This window comes from Sitophilus oryzae, unplaced genomic scaffold (assembly GCF_002938485.1).
Source record: "Sitophilus oryzae breed Bouriz unplaced genomic scaffold, Soryzae_2.0 scaffold_1716_pilon_pilon, whole genome shotgun sequence".
Lineage (NCBI taxonomy): Eukaryota > Metazoa > Arthropoda > Insecta > Coleoptera > Curculionidae > Sitophilus > Sitophilus oryzae.
This window is the reverse complement of record NW_022146409.1, coordinates 2,484,827-2,503,682: the sequence shown is the minus strand read 5'-3', so window position 1 is coordinate 2,503,682 and position 18,856 is coordinate 2,484,827. Positions and strand designations below refer to the sequence as shown.

Here is an 18,856-nt window from a genome sequence, read left to right as displayed (position 1 = left end):
AATATTTCTCCAATACATGAGGCATTTTATCATTCATGTTAAGCCTTCAAAGGACAATCCAGTGTTATTGGTATACGATAATCATGATCTTGCAAAATTCAATGGTGTTGTGTTGTTAACATTCCCACCACACATTTCGCACAAACTCCAACCTTTGGATCGAACTGTATTTGGGCCTTATAAGACCTATTACAATCAGGCTGTTAGTGAATGGATGGTTCAAAATCCAGGAAAACCAATAAGTCTCTACCAAATTGCTGAAATTGTTGAAAAGCTTATCCAAAGGCGTTTACTCAGCAAAATATTACAAAGCGGTTTTGTGTGACAGGTATTTGCTCCTTAAATATTCGGTGAAGACGAGTTCTTTGCCTTTATAACAGATCAACCAAACCCAGAAAATGTTAACGAACCCGGTCCATCTCATCCAAATAAAAACCCGTCGCCAACACAAATAAATTTTGTGAGTCTTGAAGCAATAAGACCATATCCAAAAGCTGCGCCAAGAAAAAGTAAAGGTGGCAGAAAGAGAGGAAAGTCAAGAATATTAACGGAAACTCCAGAAAAAAATGAGATAGAAATTGAATATTTAAAAAAACAATCCAAAAAGCTAAGTAAAATAAAAAAAGTGACCAAGAAAGTTTTTGAAGAAAGTTCCGATGATGATGAGAATGTCGAGATAGCTATGCAGGATTCTACAAGTGATGAAGACAACTATTTTGAAAAGCTAGTTGAGAAGGAAACTTTGGAACTGGAACAAGATATAGAGGCAGAAAATTCCACTATTTCGGAAGGAGACTTTGTATTAATAGAATTGAAAGGAAAAAAATCTGTACGTCATTACATAGCGGAAATAAAAAAAATTCTGGAGAAGAGAAGTTTTGAGGTTGTCTATCTAAAAAAGGTTATGAATAGTAACAAATATGTGAGGGCTGGGGAAATATATGAAATCAGCGAACTGGATATTTTAAGAAAATTACCAAAACCAACAGCAGTCGGAGGTTCAGAACGTCGAATGGAACAATTGTCTTTTTCTACAGACTTTATGTCTTTTAACATGTATTAATAAAAATGTTTTATATATTTCGTTTGTGTCTTATTCGTTTATTTATTATAATTAATGTTGTCTCAAGGTACAATTAAAGTTGTCCTAAGGTACAAGATCCAACTGTACGTTGGAACAATTAGCAACTAAGAATATTATCTCAATTGGTTAGTTGATAATACAAATCTAGCCTTTTATAAATTTTACTGCGTGTAGTCAAAATACCACTATATATGCTGGTCATGATTAGATTAAAATTAAAATTAAAATGGCGAGAAAAAAATTAAAATAAAAAAAAATGTCCCAAGGTACAACACTCTCCCCTAAAAGTTAAGGAAGGACACGTATCGTTAAAACTATGCATTTCTGAAACTGTATTTATAAGAATTAGTATAAGAGCTAGCAACGTTTTCGAGAAAGTATTTTAAGACGTCTGGCTCTTTGATATATCTTTTACTATGCTCTCTGGAATAGCATGCGGCCCGTCTGGCTGCCGATACCCGTTGCGTTCACTACTGCGCATCGGAAGAAGATCATATATATATTTTTTTTAAATTTAGTCCTATAAATTCTAGTATTGAATATAAATCGAACATGTCTCCATAGCGCAGTGCGTAGAGTTTCCGACTACGAACCGAGGATTCAGAGTTCGAATCCGGGTCAGGGCAAAAACGTTTTTATTTTATTTTCGTTTATATTCTGATAGTAAAGTATTAAATAATTCTGATAGTCAAAAAAAAAACAAATATTTAATACTTTATTATCAGAATATAAACGAAAATAAAATAAAAAAGTTTTTGCACTGACCCGGATTCGAACTCAGACTCCTCGCTTGACAAGCAGAACCTCTACGCGCTGAGCTATGACTCGGTCGGTTTATATTCAATACTAGAATTTAAAGGACTAATAAAAATATAGGATCTTCTTTCAATGCGCAGTAGGGAACGCAACGTTTACCTGCAGCCAGACGGACCGCATGCTATTCTAGAGAGCATAGTAAAAGATATATCAAAGAGCCAGACGTCTTAAAATACTTGTTTTTTTCGACGTTGCTAGCTCTCATACTAAATTACCACCTGAAATTTGGCAGTGCATTTTTCGAACAACCTGTACATAAGACAATAGTATATTGTCTTATATACAGGGTGTGACACTTTACGGCGAGGTACGTTTGACAGTACAGGCGAGGCACAAAATGTCATTTTTACTCAGAATAGAACATGCTATTTTTTTCAAACGCCACAAATAATTTTTTAAACAATTTCAAACGTTCGAAATAGTATAAAAAGATTTAAAAGCAATACCTTGTAAGTAATTATATATCGAGAAACTATGGTTACGATCGTTGAATTTGACACTTATGTCAGTTTAATAATATATTTCCGTACTGTTATGCTTAGGCGTAAAAGTGTAATGACTTTTTATATTGTCAATCACGTCGCAAAAATTAATACTTTTGTGACGTTTGAAAAAAAAAGTATTTTTTTAAATCCAACTGATAATTTTTGGGTAAAATCGTTGCCGTGTGTGCCAGACATTTCGCGTTAATATTTATAGAGAAAACGTGGAACAAAAAATCCTGGATAAGGGGGAAATGAACGGATTACTCAACGACAACGTTCAAGATATTTTAACTTTAAAAGTACTTTTTTAGTATTCACCAGATAACGGGGTTATCATGCTTAGCGTCTCAACTGCACATGGAAATTTTATAAAAAATATACTTACTAAAGAGTGTCACTTTTTGAATTTAAACGACATAATAAAAATGAGCGTCTGGAGGTTCGACCATAGCCTTGAATATAAGGTTATTCACTTTATTCTGTAGAGGATACTATAACTAAATATATTAAGCTTGTTTAACGAGCCAAAGAAGTACATCGTAGATGTATGAAATCCAAAAAATGACAGAAAATATTATTTATCAGTGAATTAAAATGACAGGCTGTCACTTTCGTGGATCATCTCATTAGACAGACTCATGGCTGGGAAACTTAAATGGAAATGACAGTTCATTAAAAATAGTTTTTCCTCCAAGATGCAGAGGCGCAAAATATTAAAACTGTCAATCAGACTGTCAATATTAATAATGCAAATGTCAATATCTGACAATAATAAAATTTGATTTTTAACTGTCACGAGACAAGACGCTTTTGTTGTGATTTTACGGTTTGATTTCGTTTTGATTTGTCGAATTGTTGTAAAATTAAAGTCCTTCAGATTTTTTGACAGTATTCTGTTTTAGACAATATGTTTTTTAAAAATGGTGGGACAATTTGTGTTTTGTATAGACTCTTAATTATTTTTTATCATGGAGTTTAATTGTTGTACACCTGGTTTCCGAAGGATACAATGGTAAGTAAATTAAACATATCTATTTACAGTTATAGATTTTTTAAAATTAGTACTGCGAATAAATGCTACTTGCTGAGCAGTTATTTAATTTTTTTTACGATGCATGTAAGGAATTAAGGACACGCGTTGCGTTATATTAGCATGATCAGCAGATGATTACATCTAATTTAATTTGTTTTTATTATTTCAGGTCTCAAACGGAAACAAACTGGGAATTTTGCCTATACCAAAATTATATAGCCGTTTCCAATTCACTTCAAAGGGAGAAAAATTATGTAAAACTGCCTGCTATTTGCTGAAAACTGCCAAAGATTAAATTATAACTGTAACAACTTAATATATACTATTTCTAGTCTTTTTAATATTTTTTTTAATTAATATCCGACATATAAGAACACTTTGTATGCTTTTAATTAAGTTGATTTATCGTTTATAATATGTTCTACCTAATTAAAAGCACACAAAGTGTTCTTACATGTATGTCTAAATTTATTTTAAATTAACTAAAACAACCCCCTTCCCCGCACCCCTCTCCTCCATTAGTATTTCTTCCTCCGACTACCAGAGGCGCCCTTGTATAATAAAATTGAAATGTATTATAAGTTGCCTATCTATTTAATAGTATAAGTCTTTTATCTATGGACAGACTAAAGTATGGTATTTTTTGAGGCTCTAGAGCTATCCTGCAAGAAACTTTAAAGGCTGATTCATGGTACACCGTGACGGGCCGGGGCCGTGCGACGGTGAAGGCACGGCCAAACATTGTCAAATGTTATTTATACTTATGCATTCATGCTAAGCCGAGCACGGCCGAGCTTCGCCGGAACGCGTCCGTGCCCCGTCCGAGAAATGTCGGTGTACATTTTTCCTCGGATCCGCTACGGTCCGGCCCCGTTGCGGCAAACATAAATGAGTCGCTCGGGCTAAATACTTCGTTCGTCTACGGGCCTATAGCGACTGTTTTCTAGCAGTGTTGCCGCACCCAAGTTTTAGCGCGTACCACATTATAAACTAAAAATGTACCACTTTGGTACAATTTTTTAAAGCACAACAAAATACATCTGCAAATGACTTTAACCGGTTTGGTCGCTGTGAATTTCTTCATAAATTTCTACATAAAAAAACTTCCTGGAGAAAGACACAAATCGAGACGAAAAACATGAAATAGAAATTCAGAAAACCCAATTATAAGTATGTATAGGTTGAAGAATTCTAAGTAATTCTAATACTACACACAATACTTGGAAAACTTAAATTTTATTTAAAAAAAACGCAAATATAGAAGCATGTTAGAAACAGTAAATTTTCAAGTTTTTTCTTCGGGTTATTTAATATAGGCAACGCTATAGACATTACAACGTTTATAATACGTCGTTAATTAATGCGGATTTTTCTCCGAATGGTATCGGTAAGCGCGTTTAATGCAATATCAACGACAATAATTATTAAATATCTATTCATTTTCGGTGCGCGTGGAAAATAATTATTGTACCAAATCATCCTGGATTTGAAAATGTAGTACCACTGTACCAAATAGAATTAAAAGTATCAAATTTGGTACAAATGTACCACTGCGGCAACACTGTTTTCTAGATTATAATCGGCACGGACATGATCCCCGTTGTCCACTCGGTGTAGCATATTATTGAAGGCCCGGACGTGGCTCGGTGTCTACTTTACGGAACGTGCCCGGCTCGGGTACGGCCCGGTGTACCATGAATCAGCCTTAAAATGGTATATTATAATTTGATAGACAATTAAATTGTGCATCTAATTCTCGTAAAATTTACAATGTGTTCCATTTAAATTAAACAAGTTATTGCCGTTTAAAACTAGTAATTATTTAAAACAAATTTTTAGACACTCTGTATAAGGTAGTATTATATTTATTCTTGCAACACAAAATTTAGTAAACAGAATAACTTCAGTACAATATTTGGTTTTAAAAACTTAAATACGTCTAGAGAAATGAAGCATTATAATAATAGTTACTGCATTTTCACAAAAACGTAAATATTTCAAAAACGGTAAGATTAAAGTACAGCAAACCTTAATTAAATTTACCTTTATTTTAATCGTAGAAACTAAAAACATAATAATATACAGGGTGTTTCATTTAAAATGATATTTTTTTTATCTATTTGGGACACTGTACTTTTTGAAAATAATTTTAAATTATAGTTTTAGTAGTTCCCCGATCCCATCATTCACAATTTCTAAAAACCTCATCGTGTGGCTACAATACTCCTTGTCGAATGAGGTGAATAACCCTATATACCGGGTGGCCAAGTAAGAATGGTCGCCGGCTGTATCTCAGAAACTACTTACCTATCGTATAACTTTGGGAAAAAAATTCTAATAGGTAAATCGACCAAGAGAAATCATTGAAAATTATTCCCTACGTATAATTAACCAAGCAATTCGGAAAAATTATATGGATGGACGATAATGTTACATAAATACGTTTAAATATTTATGACGTAATTTTTTTAAGAAAACGCCCGAAATTCGGATGCATGAAAACTGAACTTAAACGTTTTGATATTTTGACGTAACCCATTTACCTCTTTTTGTTTCCTAGCCTACTACTATAATTTTTAGACCATAATATAATCCTAAGCAGCAGTCTAACATGATTTGCTGTCTTAATATCTCCGGTTAGAGAGAAGATAGAAAGTTGCGCGGTTTGCCCTGATATTTTGGAAATATTGTGCTCTATTTAACTGTGCAAAGAGAAATATAGCCTCCTATTTAATTTTTTTATGCAAAAGCGCAATATCTGTTATGATGCCAAACAACGCCCTCTAGCTACCACGAAAAAAATTATGGAAACAAAATTTATATTGGAGATCATTAAAAATGAAAAGCTCTTTTAAACGAGACCTAGTTTGTTTAAATCGGTTAACCTTAAATTATCCTTATTTTAATCAAGTTTAACCTTCCCCCACGACTTTATTTTATGAGATAGAGCAAAATACTCTATATCAAAAAAATTACAAATTTCTCGATGATTACAATAGTAATATTTAAAATACCTGTTCACCTGCATATTTTTGAGAAATACCCTGTTTTCTGATTTGCTATCAGAAAAACGCCCCCTACCGGACATTTTTCGAACTTGAAAATAATATCCAACTATTTCTCTTGGTCGATTTACTTATTAGAATTTTTTTCCCAAATAAGTAGTTTCTGAGATACAGCCGGCGGCGTCCATTCTAAGATGGCCACCCGGTACAGGGTGGTCCGAATTGTATTCTAGAAACTTTGGCAGCATATTTTGCAGATAAAAATAAATCAAAAAAGTTCGTATAAATGTATGTCCTAAAATATTTAGTTTCGGAGATACAGGGTGTAAAAGTTTCATCTTTATTTCGATTTTTTTCCAAGTAATTTCTGAAGTAACTTACTAACGTCAAAATTTAGATGAAAATTGGTGCCTGGGAGAGTTTTTTAACATGAACAATTTGATTTTGATGTCAATATGACTCATATTTGTAGCAGGCGCCACCTACATGTGTTTTAACTGTTTTGAAGAATAATAATTTTTCGTCCGTACCTGTATAAAACTTTGAATAAAAAGACTAAGGAAAGAGCATATCAAAAATCTTAGGTACACCGCGATGGGCCTCAAATATGGCCGACTTAAATTCCGGTTTATCAGTGTCGTTCTAATTTTATTTAAAAAATGTAAAACTATGATGTAGGGTAGACGTGGGGTAGACTCAATAATTTGTTGTTTTATTTTACGTTGTGAATAAATGTTGGTAGTTATTAAAATTGTTATAAAAATATATAATTCTAATAAAAATAGATAAGTTATAATAAGTATTTATTAACACAAACATCCGATACGCTACTGAAGCAGGTAAGTCAAATTAACGTATCTAAATTCTTTGACAAGTAATAAATAAAAGCTAAAATGCAAGAAAAATATATAATTTAGTTAATTTAAGTGAATTTCATAAATGATCGGCTTACTACACGTATGTATATTATATAGTCACTTACTAGCGAAAAGTTGTTCCATTATTTCACTCAATTTTTGCCGAGATCTACCGCACGCTACACAACCAACTATTTTAGAGTCTTTTTCCATAAATCGCGATAGTGTCACTGTTAATTTAAGTTCTGCCACAATTTCCATCTCGATTTACTACCTTTATACAACTATCAGTAGTAGAATAAATAATAAATAACATAAAATAAGCTCCATAAAGACTGACAAATCCACAAAATTTCAAATCAAATGCAAATGTGTCAAATGAATCGTCAAACAGAACTGTCAAGGATCCCCACCCTAGAGAGCTTTTATGGTGCCTTTTCCGCCCACCATGCATGAATACATGGATAGCATTATGCTCCTTCCTTAGTCTTCTTATTCAAAGGTATAAAACTACTGGGTAAAAAAATTACAGTTCCGTTTACGTAACAACGTAACAACATTTTTTATATAAAAATGTTTCTTGGTAAAAATCGGCTATGAGCAACCGTTCTCAAGATATTTAAAATGAAAATAACCACTACATTTTGGCGATGACGACAGGTATTGATAGCGTCGATTCCAAATATCTCGAGAACCATTACTCGTAGCGATTTTTATCAAGAGACCTTTTTGACGTAAAAAACGTCGTAGATGTATATGTTTTTACTGAGTAGTTATATACAGGTACGAGCGAAAAGTTATTACTCTTCATACCAGTTAAGAAATATGCAGGTGGCGCCCTGTACAAGTAGGAGTCATATTGACATCAAAATAAAATATCGAAAAACTTCCAGACACCAATTTTCAAACAAATATTGACGTTACTTGATTGACTAGAATTGACTTGATTAATGAAATTATTTGGAAAAATATAAATGATAGTTCTACACCCTGTATCTACGAAACTAAGCATTTTGGACATACATTTATACAAACTTTTTTACTTATTTTTATCTGCAAAATATGCTGCCGAAGTTTCCGGAATACAGTTCGGACCACCCTGTATAATAAAATTATTCTCTACAAGTAGTTGGTACTCTAAAATAAAATTCCGTAAAAACCACAATGGATGCATTACGCGTGGTCCATTGTGGTTTTTATGAAATTTTAGAGTATTTTTTGTGATATAAGTGTGACCTAGGATAAACCCACACTAAAACGTTCAATGACTATTTTATTGAGGAAAGATCTAGTAAAAATCAAAAAATAAAAAAGAAAATCAAACCTAATCACTCGACTCGGCAGCGGAACTGCATAGCTCGGGATAAACTTCCGCAGCAAATCGGTGCATTGTTTCCCAATTTTATCGCTGGCCAAGCTCTCTACTTCCTCGACCGCAACACCCCCGACCCAGGTCATTAGGGCATTCGGGTGATTAAATACTTCGTCAAAGCCGGTCACGTGACGAAGCCACGAGTATTTTTCGGAAAAGTTGCACTCTTTGTTCCACAATAATTGAAAACCTAAAAGAGAAAAGACGATTTAATAACATTTTACAAAAAATTACCGGATGGCGCACCTCATTCGTCTCGGTTACTAATACAAAAACGGAAAGATGTAGAAACAAAAAAAATTATGGGATTAGGTGGGGAAGCAATGTGCATAATTTAAAATTATTAATATTAATATAATTATTATTTGAAATGTACAGAGTGTTGTAGAATTAAGATCCATACCAAAGTTATATTTTTTCTTATGGAACACACACACACACACATCCTGTATTTTATTTCATTTCTGGATTCTTGGGCATGAAATAAGGCATTTATTATAAGGGTTTAATATGTTTAAATGCTTTGGTTTTTGGGATATTTAAAGATATTTAAATATGCATGCTATAATAAAAAAGTTTGTCAACACCATAGACTTAAAATGTTAAGTCTATAGTCAACACCCTGTACTGAGAAATAACCAAACCTAACCAAACCAAACACCTTACCAAACCAAACAACGGGTATTTTATTTCATTTTTGGATTCTTGGACCTAAAAAAATTGTAAGGGTTAAATATGCTTAAAAACTTTGATTTTTGAGATATTTAAGGATAATTAAATACGCCAGGCTATAGTAGAAAATATTATAAACTTATAATTAATTCTTGTGCTGAGTTTAAAGATAGAGAAATAAACTTTACTGAAAATTTTGATTGCTTCTTGAAATGTATACAGCGGTACCAAAAATTGCTGATCTATTTTAAATATTTATTTTACATAAAAACTTTGTACACCCCATAAAAACTTCGTAAACACCCCCTATTTTTTAAAACAAATAGAAGTAGATTTAAATGCTCTTTCAAACTATATTAGGGTTATTAAGATGGCTGGTGTCGCCATCTATTTTCTAGTGACAGTAGCTATTTTCAAAATCGACATTAGTTTATGAACTTTATTTAAATTTATAACAGTTTACTTTTATTTAGTTTATCTACAATAGTTTAATAAGTAAAGTATATATAATTTATCAAGAAAACTGAAGCAGTATCTGCTGGTAGAAGGAATGGATATGTTACTAGAGATCTTATTTTGTGAAAAATTGCTTGTTCAGTGGCGTAGCAAGGCGGGGGCGGACCGCCCCGGGCCGCGATATTCCAAGTACCTGTAGGGCGACAAAAAATTGTCATAAAGGCGGCGGACGGATTCTGTTGGGGCATCAAACCTCTCTTCTAGAGGCTCTCCGCGCCGGGCGCCTCTAACCCACGCTCCGCGACTGTGCTTGTTGGTCTGAAGAGTTTGTGCTCAAAGCGTGGCTAACGTCATATTCAAGGTTTGACTGTTTTGACAGTTGTACCGAAGTGGTCGAGAATTAGTAGTCGTAAACAAATCAATTGTTTTCATTAGTTTCGCAACAAATCTGTGTTTTTTTACGCGTTTCTATACTAATAAAATTATATTAAATAATTTTGAGTGAATAGTGAACTATCTAGATCCGATTCATAACATCGTACCCGCGAAAAAAAACATACTTTCGGTAAAAATTATAGTAACACCGGCGATGCCGGCTGTGTGTCCGGGCTAAGAAAAAGTTGGGGAATATATATAAAAACATAATTAATAGCGTTAGTGTTAGTATATAGTGTTAAACCAACGTAAGTGACGTGTAATTTTAGGTAAAAGAGTCTTCTTTATTTTTACTTTGTGAAATAAAAAATGCCGCGACATTGTTCTGTGCCTGTGCCTTGTAGCAGCAATTATAATCAGTACTCAGGATCTGTCTACATTCTCTTTCCCAACAATATTAAATGTAACTAAGTCACGTCCAAAACCTACAGAAGATGCTGTGCCTACAATTTTTCCAAATCAACCCTCTTATGAGTGTGCATGTTCCCATAAAGAGAAAACATCCCGATGAAAGAAAACAAGATTTGGAAATTCAGGATGAAATAAATATTGAAAATTATTCTTATTATTATGAAATGGCAATATATTTTAAAGAAATTAAATGAATTGTACTCTATTTCAGTATTTTATATAAAAAAATATCTTTAACTTTTTATTTACGATTTATGGAAAAAGTTAATTCTACCTGATATCCACATTCTTTAAATATGTTAGGCAAATTTTTACAATTACTTTTAATTAAACTTTAAAATGTATTCTGCCCTTATCATATACAATACATTTTCTTAACTTGTCCATAAAGTATAGTTTTCATATTTTTTAATATTTCGAAACTTTATCACAAGGTATATTATTACTAGCTGCTAAATACTCGCTAACGCAATTTTAGGACATGCTTTTTATTATCTGGATTTTATTCTGTTCATCTTATGCTGTTGTTTATTTCATATTAATATTCGCGTTTTAGATCTAAATTTTAATGCTATTCAATTACTTTAACGCGATAAAAAGTTAATGTTATTTTTTAATACCTTTGTGTATAATATTTTTCATATTTATATCTGGCAAAACTATCAATAAATACTATTATTTATGCAAAAACTATATGCAGTACCATATGGCACAATTCAAAAGCCCGACTATTGCGGTGACGTCAGAAATCGATGTCTCTAGCCTGTATCTCATGTTGGTTATGCTCAAAGATATCTAAATAGAAATTTTCTTGATAATTGTTGCTATGAAAAATTACTATTCCTATTTCGCAGAGCTGATAGTGTGGTATATGAAAGAACTATTAAGCATAAACCTCTCGCTGGAAGTGAAGAAAATGAATTTGCCCTTAATTGGCTCTTTTATAGAAAATCCAATATATCTACAAGTCTACAAGTCATCCTAATATAAATCAAAGAACTAATTCGTTTTGCTTGATAAAATAATAAATACTTATTTATTAAACAATTGTAGGTATTTTAAATAAAAGTAAACTGCTATAAATTTAAATAATGTCCATAAACTAATTTCGATTTTGAAACAGCCAAACCGTCACTAGAAAATTACCATGACGACACCAGCCCTCTTGGTTGGCATTTTATTGAAAAATTGCTCTTTATTCAAAATCTGATAGGAATAGGAAACCGTAATATAGTTTGAAAGAGTATTTAAATCTGTTTCGACTTATTTTAAAAAATACAGAGTGTTGCATTTGAAATAACTAAGTTTTTATGTAAAATAAATATTTAAAGTAGACCAGCAATTTGTGATATCCTTGTATATATTTAAGAAAGCAATCAAATTTTTTAGTAAAGTTTAATTCTCAGGCTTAAAAGTAAGCACAAGAATTAATTCTGAAAAATCATGTACAGGGTCTTGAGAATCCTTTTTATTATAGCATGCATATTTAAATATTTTTAAATATCTCATAAACCAAAGCTTGTAAACATATTTAACCCTTATAATAAATGCCTTATTTTGTGTCCAAGGATCCAAAAATAAAATACCGGGTGTTCCATAAGAAAAAAAATATAACTTTGATGTGGATCTTATTTCTGACATACCCTGTACATTTCAAAATAATTTTAAATTATGCACATTGCCTTCCCACATATACCTATAAAATATTTTGTTTCTACGTCTTTCCGTTTTCGTATAATCAACCGAGGCGAATGACGTGCACCACCCTGTATATTTAATAAACTTATGTCCTAATTTTTTTAATAAAAAAAAGTGTTATAAAAATTATTGAAACACCCAGACTTGTATAAATTAGAACCCAAAATATTTTTTGATAAACGTACTGGGATAAATACACTGCAATTATTTTATGTAAGAACTTTCCTTTCAAAATTTTCTCCACTGAAATTTTTAGTTATGTGTGTGTGTGAACCCCAGTTTAAAAATATTCTAACCTATGATATTTACGTAGTAATACGTATCAGTGAGTAAAATACATATCGAAAAAGTGTCGAATAAGCATTAAACATTTTGTTAAATGCCGATAAAAATGTTTGGAACGGTGTATGCAAATACCTGCTATCGACTCTCTACCGTTTATGAGGTTTGAATATTTGTAGTGACCTCGCTATGTCCGGCAAAGCTGTGCACCGAAAGCAAATATTTGCTAGGAATCGACGTGGAAAAGATATTATTTTCCAACAATTTATTCTTGTTATAACTCCTCTCGTGTTAGTTCCTACTATGGTCTTTAAGTTTTAAAAGTTTTCATTTTGATTTGATAAAAAAAGGAAATTCTATGGAGGGTAGAGAGTATTTGTTTGCATATGGGTCACAATAAAACTCAAGTTTTCTATTTAGTGACTTGTCGACGTTTCCACAAATACATTGTCTTACTCAGGGCTCCAGACGTCAACTAACCACACTAAATAAAAAACCTGAAATTTATTGGGACGCACCTCCAAACAAACAAAAACAACTTTAACTACACTCAGACGCAAAAAAATGCAACAGAATTTTTTCGTGCAACAGAGAAGTTTTTAAAGTGTTTTATTTTTTTTTTTTACTTTAGCCCTATTTTCAAGAATTTTTTAGCAAACTGTGTAATAAATCTACCAACTTTAATTCATAAACTCAGTTTTTTATCAACTTTAGTATTTGGCTTATTATACAGAGTTAATTGAAGTTTTTTTTACCTTAACTTTAAAACACACTGTACAATAACTTCGTGCGTTACTTTTCCTAAAAATCATTTTTCGATCACAACCAGAGCGATCAAAACAAATCGATTACAACCTCCTGAGCATTTTCTTTATGAAAACACATATCTTGGTAAATTTTTTAGAGCGTAATGAACTTGCCACCAACAATTTGTATTTTTTTCGACTATCATTACATTAAAATGTTATTTTTTAATATCACGAGGTGGCGTTGGTGATTACGATGGTAATGTCATACCTTTGAATAAGAAGACTAACGGCCGTATTCATAGTCGAGCGCCAGCCGCCCGCCGAAAAGAAGCGCTCGCCGAAGATTTCTCCGGCGAGCGCTTCGATATCGGGAGAGAAAAAAAGCTCTTTCATAGTCGGCCGCCAGGGCACCGCTTGCTGGCGAAAATGACGGCGCGTCGCCAACAAAATTTCACTTCGGGTGGAGGGTTTTAACAACAGGGAACATGTTTTCTTCCTTTTTCTACACAAAATCGGTTATACGAACTTTAACATTCTCTAAATATTTAAATATTAATAATTTAAATATCTTATTGATATTGGGTAATTTAAATATTTAATTGATGTGTCCATTATTTTGTTATAATTTGTTTTAAAGTAATGAATAATATCTTCGTAATCCTTCACTTATAGTAAAAAGATTTACAATTTTTTATATACATATTTTTTTTGGCTAGGTATATTTTTGGGTCATAATAAAAAGGATATTAAGTTAATAATTTACATAATGGGGAATTCCATAGGTCTGTTCGGTTTTATTTGAAAGTTTTATGGATTCGTTTCTATTACGTTTATAAATTTTTATAGACCTTAACCTTAACCTATTGGTGCTGTGTTAAGGATTTTAAAATTATTTTAAGGGAAAATATGACCAGAGTAGAAGTAATTTATATTTTTAAATTGGCTCTAGGTATTTTTGTTTTGTGTAGATGACTGATGTTTGGTGAATTTGGTATATTTTTTCCAGTTTGTGTAAATTACAAAGAGAATTAATGGAATAAACGTAAAAACAATAGGAAAAATAAAAAATCATAAACATAACAAAAACAAAACGATAAAACATTTAAATGGTCAAATAGACGGACGGAATTCATATGCCTCAAATGTAATGAATAATGGCCTCAAAAATACGAATGTCATCGTTCTCGTTAATCGTCACAATATTATAAATATCCATAATTAATTCAGTTTGCTTGGTGCTTCTTTCAACTAGAGAAATAAAGCATACTAAACTGGCGGACCGCCCGGAGATGGTAAGGACATGCTCCAGTCGCCGGCCGAAAATCACCGGATGGGGTTTAAACTGCGCAAGTGTTCTTCGCCTGGAGATCGACTATGAAACGGAAAAAAAATACTTATCCAACCGCCCGCCGGCGAGAGAGCGGTTACTCTATATGACGGATGTGCGCACGCGTTACTCGGAGAGCGCTCGACTCTGAAATAAGAACGAAGAATTTCGGGAAAGCTCCCGCCAGCGGGAGGCTGGCGATCGGCTATGAATACGGCCGTAAGTAAGGAGCATAATGCTATCCATGTATTCATGCATGGTGGGCGGAAAAAGCACCATAAAAGCACTCTAGGGTGGGGATCCTTGACAGTTCTGTTTGACGATTCATTTGACACATTTGAATTTGATTTGAAATTTTGTGGATTTGTCAGTCTTTACGGAGCTTATTTTATGTTATTTATTATTTATTCTACTACTGATAGTTGTATAAAGGTAGTAAATCTAGATGGAAATTGTGGCAGCACTTAAATTAACAGTGACACTATCGCGATTTATCGAAAAAGACTCTAAAATAGTTGGTTGTGTAGCGTGCGGTAGATCTCGGCAAAAATTGAGTGAAATAATGGAACAACTTTTCGCGCTAGTAAGTGACTATATAATATACATACGTGTAGTAAACCGATCATTTATGAAATTCACTTAAATTAACTAAATTATATATTTTTCTTGCATTTTAGCTTTTATTTATTACTTGTCAAAGAATTTAGATACGTTAATTTGACTTACCTGCTTCAGTAGCGTATCGGATGTTAGTGGTAATAAATACTTATTATAACTTATCTATTTTTATTACAATTACATAGTTTTATAACAATTTTAATAACTACCAACATTTATTCACAACGTAAAATAAAACAACAAATTATTGAGTCTACCCTACATCATAGTCATCTACCCTACATCATAGTTTTACAATTTTTAAATAAAATTAGAACGACACTGATAAACCGGAATTTAAGTCGGCCATATTTGAGGCCCATCGCGGTGTACCTAAGATTTTTGATATGCTCCTTCCTTAGTCTTCTTATTCAAAGTGTCATACCGACACTGATTAGAACTCTATATTAAAATTAAAAAAAAAACTTTAAACAATAACGATATATGTAGGTATAGTTTTAATAAATATTAGTAACACTAACAGAACTAAGGATATTAAAAAAATAACTGTAATAACTAACTGTACAAACAAACAAAAAAACTTTACTCTAATATTTTGTATTGCTTCCCCCGGCTACTATAACTGTCTGTAGCCGTCGGTTCATACTGTTAATGAGGCTGCAAATATATTGTGTTATGTTTTCCCATTCTTCTTCAAGAATCAAGCAAATATTCATAATTTCAGCCAAGATCAATAACAAGATCAATGACTTGCACAATCTTCGACACTAAGAACCATATTCAATCGTACACAACAATAATCGCCAAACGATCGCCAGCTCATCATTATGTAGAATAATATCAAAAAGTAACGATAATGGAAAAAATTGCAAAATGTTTGTGGCAAGTTTATTTTGCTCTTAAAAATTAACCAAGGCATGTGTTGACGTGAGTTAAAAACAAAATATTCAGAAGTCATGGTTCTGACCGAAAAATAATGTTTTAGGAAAATTTGCTCACGAAATTATTGCACAGGACGTTCTAAATATAGGGAAAAAAACAACTCTCCGATTAACCCTGTATAATAAGTCCAATACTAATACAACCAATACTAATACTAATAAGTTTATAATAAACTGAGATTACGAATTAAAGTTGATATATTTATATAAACTTTGCTAAAAAATCAAAGAAATAAGACTAAAAATTAAAGAAATATAACATTTTAAAAAAACTAGACCAAAAATTCTTCCGTTGACTTTTTTTTACATCTGAGTGGATTTTGAGGTCACTAAACAACGAAATATTCAATAATACATTTTGAAACTATAAATTAAAAAAAAATGTATTAATAGAAAATACTTACCTCTACTATCACCCCACCATCGATCTTCATAAAACAAATAAATTTTGCATATCCCAGCAAATCCCATCCTTTCAATACTGCCAACTATATTTTCTGGAAGAATATCGGAGAGATTCCCGAAAGTCTTTAAAACTCCCAACGAAGGTGTTAATATCAAATGATCACAGACAATAACTTGCTTATCAGAAAGCTCTAACACTACTTTATTGTCATTCTCATAATATATTCTGGTAACTTCGCTATTATATTTGACACAGCCTTTAGGTAAATCGTCCAAAATCACTTCGACTAAGGAATTGTACCCGTATTTTAGGTTGTAGTGAGCCACATCGTCCAAACATACGTAATCGCCCCAGCTTTTGGCACTTAGTTTTGACAGACTCAGGCAAGAATTGTCGATTACTTGGAACCTCAGGTGCCAATCGTATAATTCTCTTAAAACTTCTCTTTCGTTCATGTTCGAGTGGCAGTTTATGTAACTGTCAAATCGCTGTTTCAAGTAGCTTTCTATTGAAGGAGGATGGTCATCCGAGTTTGTGAAATTTTGACAGTCCTCTAGAATCTTTCCTATTTCAAAACTGGTCCGTTCTACTGTAAAGGAATCTACAATTTCGCCATTACCTCTGACGTAGAGACCTAAGCCTTCTTCTGACATTTCATCTGAAAAATAAGATTGGGTATATTTCAAATGTGATGCGTGTAATAACATTTAAAACATTTTATCTACGTCAGTGTGTTAAGAAACTCTTAACTCACGCATTTTGAGTGAGTTAAGAGCTTCTTAACTCACGCGTTTTCATTACCGCACTCCTTGCTTAGTTCACTACCAAAGAGAAAAAAATATTTTGTAAAACATTTATTTTGCACTAAACTGGAAAAATATGTTATGAGTTCCTTTTCATTTCCATAGTTGTGTACTTTTTTTTCGGTGCACCATTTTTCATACTTAAGTATGTATATTCATACAGATCTTGCTGGAAGCAATCCAGAAATGGCTCTGAATGCCTCTTCTTCAGTGTGAGAGGAAATACTTTCCGAATCGCTCATTTTTTAAACTAGTGACATGAATATTATTTACTGTCATATTGACATTGGTGTTATTTGAACAAAGGTATTAAGGTAATTGATTTTTAGGATAGGTATATAGTTAAGTACAATAATTTTTAAAATTCATTGTGTGTTTTTATAATTAGACGTAGATAAAATATTGTACAATACAGGCGAGTTAACTCCATTAAGATACTTGTATGGTTGTGCGGTGAAGAAAAAGTTTTCGAAAAATATACAGATAAATTTAAAAGAAAATGCACGATTTTCAATTTTTTTTGCGAAATAATGATTACGATTTATTCCCTGTTCCTACTTTAAAGTTTATAATTAAGCCAGATTGTCTACGGATAATTATGGAAAAATATGGAAAAAAGAAGTTTAGCGCTGAAAGAATGATATGTTTCACTAATGACAATTTTTCCTTACTGAAAGTGTTGTCTCAGCTTCAACAAATGGCTAGTGAAGATAAGCTGGAAAAACTTAAATTAAATATAAATGATGAAATATTCAAATCATACACGATAAGCGATTTTAAATTAGTAGGCCAAGATTTTTTAGAAAATACTAGAATATATCTATACAGGGAACCCAAAGTAATTACAGAGGAAGAAGAAAAATTGAAATTGATACAACAATTGCATGATAATCCATTGACAGGAGGACATTGTGGACAAGACACTTTTGAAGAAGTTAAGATCATAATGCCGTTGGAAAAATTTATCTCGTGATGTTGCTACCTACGTAAAAAATTGCAAGAAATGCCAACAAAAGCAAAATTAAACACATTGAACCCATGGTAATTACGCCTACTCCACAACAACCGTTTGATATTGTTTCGATAGATACTATTGGCCCATTTACAAAAAGCGAAAATAATAATGCTTACGCTGTAACTACATAATAATACAGTGCGAATTAACCAAATATGTGGTCATTGCACCTGTTCCAAATAAAGAAGCTCTTACGGTGGCAAAAGCAATAGTAGAAAATGTTATTTTAGTATTTGGCCCTATGAAGGAAATTAGAACAGATATGGGTACCGAATATCGAAATGAAGTTTTAGAGCAGTTGTCGAACATTTTAAACATTAGTCACAAATTTTCAACCGCGTTAAAATTTTCAACACCGTTAGTTGCGCCCTGGTGGTACGAAAGTACTACC

General features: G+C 32.4%; 1 protein-coding gene across 8 annotated transcripts in view; it reads right to left on the bottom strand.

Moving 5' to 3' along the window:
- The window catches only part of LOC115881339 (spermine oxidase-like), a 102,897-nt gene that overhangs the window by 22,187 nt on the left and 61,854 nt on the right, over positions 1 to 18,856 (bottom strand). For all 8 annotated transcript variants that reach the window (XM_030898782.1, XM_030898783.1, XM_030898777.1 and 5 more), the window contains 2 exons: positions 16,646 to 17,305; positions 8,605 to 8,842 (listed from right to left, as the gene is read on the bottom strand). In XM_030898782.1, the coding sequence (XP_030754642.1) occupies positions 8,605 to 8,842; positions 16,646 to 17,305 (898 nt within the window). The remainder of the gene's footprint in view (positions 1 to 8,604; positions 8,843 to 16,645; positions 17,306 to 18,856) is intronic.